The 6,838-nt window shown below is 34.1% G+C and overlaps 1 protein-coding gene across 2 annotated transcripts; it reads right to left on the bottom strand.

Annotated features, from left to right (window-relative positions):
- Window positions 1-1,056: 1,056 nt before the first annotated feature.
- Window positions 1,057-6,598, bottom strand: LOC106711698 (probable DNA double-strand break repair Rad50 ATPase). Of its 2 annotated transcripts, XM_014504074.2 has the most exons (9): window positions 5,200-6,598; window positions 4,519-4,752; window positions 3,990-4,244; window positions 3,417-3,620; window positions 2,923-3,149; window positions 2,372-2,474; window positions 2,074-2,293; window positions 1,841-1,929; window positions 1,057-1,676 (listed from the first exon to the last, which is right to left on the bottom strand). In XM_014504074.2, the coding sequence occupies exons 1-9, from the start codon at window positions 6,445-6,447 to the stop codon at window positions 1,506-1,508; spliced, it is 2,751 nt and encodes a 916-aa protein (XP_014359560.2). In that variant the 5' UTR covers window positions 6,448-6,598; the 3' UTR covers window positions 1,057-1,505. The 2 variants fall into 2 exon arrangements, with proteins under 2 accessions (XP_014359560.2, XP_014359561.2); XM_014504075.2 differs by lacking the exons at window positions 1,057-1,676; window positions 1,841-1,929; window positions 2,074-2,293 and having other exon boundaries at window positions 2,378-2,491.
- Between the last annotated feature and the right edge of the window lie 240 nt (window positions 6,599-6,838).

Below are 6,838 nucleotides of genomic sequence, written 5' to 3'. Positions count from 1 at the left end.
GTGGTAGATCCCGCAACAACCTTTGTTGCACGAATGAGCCAGATAGACCGGTGAAATACCACGACCACACAGAAGACAGGTGTCAAGTGGAAGCAATTCCTCGTACAGTCTGATGAGTATGGTGCCGGAGGACTAATTTTAGTCCACATTCACTTCCTACCCTTTTCTTATAAGGCTATTTGATGGGAAAGGGAAGAGGAGGGGACGTATAAGAAGGGGAAATATCCTCTTTCTGTACGTCCCCTCCGTTCTTTAAAGGTAGGCAGGCAACACATCTGCAATTGCAGTTACCCATGGGCAGCGGTTGATTTGCTATTTTGGCAAATTCAGATGGCAACTTGCTCATTTGCCATAATATGAAAAAAATGTGCATTCTACATACTTTGATCTATGATTGAGTATATTTTTTGGTTAATAATAAAAACAACAAAATAATTTTTAAATTTTATATCAACAATACAAAGTGGAGTTTGCTCATTATAAGTAAATATTGTTTAAAGATTAATTAAAAGCCTTTGTAATTATAAAACCACTCTATTAAAAACTACAATTAAAAAATTTAACATATCACTTTGAAGTATCAAGATGGTTTAGTTTGTTATGAAAAATATTAAAAAAAAAATAGTGTGTTTATTGTACTTGCCACATTTACCTTAAATAGAAAAACTTGTTCACAAAAACTCCTACATAATAATTAATAACAATAAAATATTGCATGAAAATATCTCTTATAAAAAAACAACTAAATATGCTTATTTATAAACATAGGACATATATAAAAGGGCGGATTTGTTTCATCAAAAAATATTATAAAACGCATTTTTTTTCAAATATAATACGAGTTACAATCAATTTCATTATTTTTCTCAAATTAAAAATAAGGCTTTCATCAATAAATGCAACATTTAAAAACACTTCAGTCCTTTTAAATTCATTACATAATTTTATCAACACCTTAATCTTTAAGGTTTAATATAAGGCCATATTAAAGAGATTATTATTTGTTAAGGATAATTGGAAATATTTTTGATGCAATTAAATTGTTTAAACTTTTGTGAGACATCATAATTAATTAATTAAGAAACAGCTTATATATATGAGTGCAATATATATGAGTCCTCGGAATTAACACTCGCCCTGAAGATGGACCCCCTATGGGTCCTAAACTAGTTGGTGCCGTCACTGGACGATCACACGTAAGTTAAGCCGTTTCTTAATTAATTAATTTTTGATGCAATTTAATTTCACTATTAGCAAAAACTACACGCTCAGAATCTAAAGTGGTACACAGTGACATGTTCCTGGCACATCTCTCGCTACAGCCACACATACATTTAGATATTCCTCATATATTTACCTGTCTGTTATTTTCATGAGTCTTGCCGCCTTCTTGAATCTTGAATAAACACAAAACTCTTCACTTGACACAACAAAAACACTTGTAAAAGCTTTGTTTTTTGTTTAACAGTCCACTATTGTATTGTAACAAATTCACAATCACTTCACTACGCTTTCCAGGGCGGTTTAGTAATGTAAGTCTTCTTTGTCTTGTCTCTGCGCTCGTGTTTGTCTGCACGATCGCTGGTAGGTGGCTCATGCAGCTCCGAGCTGGGCCGCTTCATGTCCTCGCCTTCAGTGTCTAAGTTACTCTCGAAGTTCACTGGTTTTGATAGCAACTGTAATAATTTAATACAAGGTTTTTATAGCATATAAAGTGCCAATTTGTGGTCTTTTTTTTTGGAAAATTGACCAAAATTTGGAAAATTTTATTGGAAAACAAAAGTATCTAATGCTTTAAATATACTAGTACATACTTTAATTTAAATAAACAAGAGCTCACCATATTAACATACTGCTGTAGTTCAGTATCGCTCAGTCCGTCCGTTGCAAGTTTTTGTGTAGGTTTGCTGTTACTGCTCGGAGCCAATACTATCATAAAAAAAAAACTTTGTAATTACTTTTTATGCACAAACGACGGTTCTAGTTATGGTAGTTTGGTAACACGACAATATTCACGACTAATTTGAACAATCATTAAAAAATTATTGAAAAAATATTATTTGAATAACATACCACTATCAGGTCTCGATACATCTAATGAAGTGAAGCCATGACTAGCCACAGCCAGCGGGTTCGGCAGACTGGTGTACTGGTTAGTTTGCTGGCTAGTTGTCTGTGCGGCTGGCTGACCATTGGTGAGTATCTGCAGCGCCTGCCGCCATTGAGCCTCCATCACGCTGTGCAGCTGTGTAGCTATCTGACCGCGCCGACGTCGGTATGTCTCCAGTTTATTCTAAATTCATATTAAATAAAAATTAAAACACCACCACATTATAAAGAATGAAACTTAATATACAGATAGTAGAGATACCTCGAGGAATCCAATCCTCTCTGCAGCTTGTGCTAGCTGCAGCCGGTACAACTTGATCTCCTCCTTCTGCTTCTCTTCTAGAATGTTCACCTCCAGCTTGTGTCTGCACATTTACAATCACTTTGCACTTACTAAATTATCTGCACCTTGTTAGAGGAACTACGGGAAGGTTGAAAACCAGCACTGCCTTTAGTGACAAACTGAAGGCAGCATCAGCTGAGCCTCTTTCCATTAACCAAGAACTATTTTTTTTAGCTTTAATTGATATCTTTTGTAAGTGTAATTTGTTTTGTTTTCATTTAATAAACTATATATTATTTTATTTTTTATTTTTGATAACAGAAATACATAGCATTTTGTTATAAGGTGGCAAACAGTCACCTGATTTCACCTAAAATTGCAAAATGACCATTGTAGAGAAAGAAGATATTTTTCTTAGTATTTTTCCCTTTCCCATCCTTTCCTTATAAGAAAAGGGTAGGAAGGGTAGCAGAACTTCAAATGGTCTCTGGAATGCACACCTTAATAGCATAGACGTTGAAATTACTCACTGTTCCTCGATCCTTGAAATCTGAGCATTGTATGTATCAACTATAGTATTCTCTTTAGCGCGTGCCTCCTCCTCCATGTCCTGCTGTGCTTGGTGCAGCTGCGCCTGGAAGTCGTGCAGCTTGGCCAGCACGGCCGCCTCCAACTGCCTCTGGTAGTGTCCGCGCACCTCATTCTTCTGCACCTCCAGCTGCTTGTGCATTGACTTCACCTCACCGTCTAATGACTCCTGTAGAGATATGAGGATGAACAGGTACAAACAAAAGTTTTGTGACTAATTAAAAAATAAATCTAATTCTATTTTAGTAAAAAAAAAAACAAACTACTTTAACATCAAGTATCATACACTAATCATTTAAAAAATCTATCGGATCTTAATTAAATCAATAAAAAAGCATTTAATTAATGATATAAACTTTACTAAGACATTTTCTATGGAATAATAGGAATTTAAAATATCACTTTCAAGTTAGAATTGATAAAATACCAAACTTACACATCTCTTAACAAGATCACTATTCAAATTCTGAGCTTCACACAACTGTCGCTCAAGTAGATTGCACCTGGATCTCTCTTCATTCACCTTCTCCTTCAGCACATCTCTCTCCTGTCGTGCGAGGGTTGCCTCGTCTTGCTCTAACTGTATCTTGTCACTCAGCTCACTTAATCTACTCTTTGTTAATTCATGTTCTCTTCTTTCCTACAATTTTAATAGAGATATTAAATATCCATATTAATAATTATGCCTATCTGCTAGTAGTTTTTTGAGTACTCCTTGCTAATAATATAAATGTGAATGTTTGGATGGATGGATGTTTTTTAAAGGTATCTCTAGAACAGTTCAACCAATCTCATAGTCTGGAAGAATACAAAATCTACTTTCTATGTTCTTTTTTTAAATCCGCGCGGAGTCGTGGGCGACAGCTAATGTTATTATAAAGTGAATTTGAATATGGATGAAGCTATAAAACCTATTTGGATGATGAGATTTAAGGTACATCCACACTTACATAACAAGATAACCTTCTGCTTAATTTCATTTAACACAGAATCTAAAAAAAATTGTCACCTTTTCTAGAGCATCTTCTAAATTCTTAACACAGTCAGCAGATTGTTTATTCAGTCTCATTATTGTTTCACAATTGTCTTTGACAACTTCTATTTCCTTCTCTTTACTTCTTAATATTTCTTCCTTCTCTGCTATCACTTTATCAGTACTCTCCTGCAGTTCCTTCTTCTCTTGGGTTATTTGTTTACACTTTTCTTGATAGTCATGTGCTAAGTCAAGAGCTTTGTAAAGTTCACTTTCAAAGTGTCGGGTTTTCTGAAATTTAATAAGACAATTATTAACTAAAATAGAAATTAAAAGTGCCTGAATGAGAGAAAGCATTAACATCTTTGTCCAGAGACATTATAAATTTCTATCTTCAGACAAAACACATGTTGTTTTTGATAAAAATTTTAAATTAAGAGACTTGTAATAATTAGGTTTGTTCTAATATAAAGTTAGTTTTTTAGAATAAATATGTGATAAAATTTTACACATTAGTTTCCACTCAATTTAAATTAATAATGAGATAAATGCAGCAAAACCATACCTTCTGAGCATCATTGGCTACCATTTTAAAATTATCTACTTCTTTGACCATCTTCTCCAGTGCGGCCCGGTGCCTCTCCTCGGCCCGGTCCAGGCTATGAGTAAGCCGGAGCCAGGCATCCCGCAGCTTGTTGATAGCAGTGTCTTTGCCGCGGTCCACTCGGATAGCAACCGCCAATTTCTCTTGCTGTTCCAGAATCTTCCGTTGAAGTTGTTGTATCATTACTTCACAATGCTGAGGAATTTACAATTAGGTCATATTATTTTGTATCGTAAACACCTATTTTAGCTTCAAACATATTCTATATTAAAAACTAGCTTTTACCCGCGACTCCGTCCGCGCTGAATAAAAAAATAGAAAACGGGGTAAAAATTGTCCTATGTCCGTTTCCTAGTTCTAAGCTACCTGCCCAAGAATTTTCTGACAAATCGATTCAGCCGTTCTTGAGTTATAAATAGTGTAACTAACACGACTTTCTTTTATATATATAGATAAAAATTATTTGGTACATATTATGAAAATGAAATCTAGGAGCATATGGTTATATGAAAGATGAGTTTGGCTTTAGAAGAAATTCCATTGGTCTGATTAATAAGTAGGTCGACCAGCCTAATGGTAAACACTCACAACATTGTTAAAATGGGCTATTTTATAAAAAATTAAAAATCAAGCAAACCTTACCTCTCTTTTTAATCTCTCTTCTTCTAATTTCAAACTGTCAGCTCTCTCCAGCCGCTCTCCCTTCTCTCCCCATAGTTCACTTAGGCTTAAAAGATCTGTATCTATAGAGTCTATTTGTAAAGCTGTCATTTTGTTCTTGGAGTCAACAAATGGTCTCATTTGGGGCATTTTAAAGTCTCCTTTCTCTGACAAATAGTCATTAGTGTCTGTGACAGAGGATGGAGCATTTTGTGAATAACTCTGAGACTTATATTGCTCTAACACTTTTGATGCTTGGTCATATATTTTATTTGATGATGGTTTAAAGTTTTCTAAATAGCTTGCACTATGAGAATACTTTTTAGGTGTAGATGTAGTCTGAGCATCTTTCTCATTAAAATTCAATTTTCTTACACTAGGAGATTTCGATTGACATTGTATATCTGGTTTTGTTTGCTGTGATGCAGTATAGTTTGAATTCTCAACATTTTCAGATTTTTTACCACTAGCTTCTTTATCAGATAGAGCATTATTTTTTACTAAATAAATATATTTGTCTAAAATTTCACTCGTGACTTTCCTTCCACTGGGCAATTGAATTTCGTTCTCATCATTTTTTGTCTCTAACTGTTGTGCTATATAACTACTTGTTGCTTGTATAATACTTTCAGGACCTAGTTTTTCAACACCTTTAAATCTCGTTTCTGGTGTTTCGTAACACTCAACTCTTGTCAAAAACTCGTCTATTTCATGGAGAAGCAATTTATCATTAGTCTTACTTGGTGTTGAGATTATACTGCTTATATCGCCATCCATACTTTGTGAATCATTTATGGTTTCAGATATACGACTTTGTGTGGTGTCTGGTAACTTCAGTTTAGGAATATTTCTATGTAAACTCATACAGTCAAAGCTAGTCAAAGATAAATCTGAGCACTTATCACGTCTAAGAACTTTTCTACGACGTCTGCGAGGAAATGTTGAACACTTACGGTCGAGACTCCTGTAGCTGTCGTTACAAGTTTTATTTTTTATAGAACTGGTAGTGGAAAACGTGGTACTAGTGTTTAGTTCTAAGGTATCTAACCTAGACTCCAACGAATGCACTTGGTCGACCAACTTGCTTAGGACATGTGCAGTTCGCGAAACCGGTTTGTGCACAACTGTTCTTGAGGATTCTAGCAAGGAATTGTCAGATTCCGAACTGCAAATGAGGAAAAAATTCGGCGGTATCAACAGAAGAACGTCGGTATCGTCTGTCTCACTCATTACAAAGTCTGTACGGTTCTACATATTTGAAAATCCGGGCCATTATAAATTATTAAGTTAAAGGTAACAAATACTATATTTAATTGAAGACTTCAAAATTAAATAATAAACAAATAGATCAACGCAACGGACGATATCGTTTTGTTGTGATTTGTTTGTCTATGATTTTTCCATAAACATTCATGCAGATAACAAACGAATAAATAAGATATAGATTATATAATACTGTCATTTTAAAAGTTTAGATAAAAATTAATCGTATTCCATTAAATAAATAGTTTATAAACATTATTAATAAAACATAGCATATTAATCAGCATATATATTTTTATTTACTTTGTTTAATAGTTTACATTTTATCAACACAATTACTTAAAATGCATAAACATTC

Source organism: Papilio machaon, chromosome 9 (genome assembly GCF_912999745.1).
Source record: "Papilio machaon chromosome 9, ilPapMach1.1, whole genome shotgun sequence".
NCBI lineage: Eukaryota > Metazoa > Arthropoda > Insecta > Lepidoptera > Papilionidae > Papilio > Papilio machaon.
Note: the sequence above shows the minus strand (reverse complement) of the source record. Positions and strands in the feature narration are given on the sequence as shown.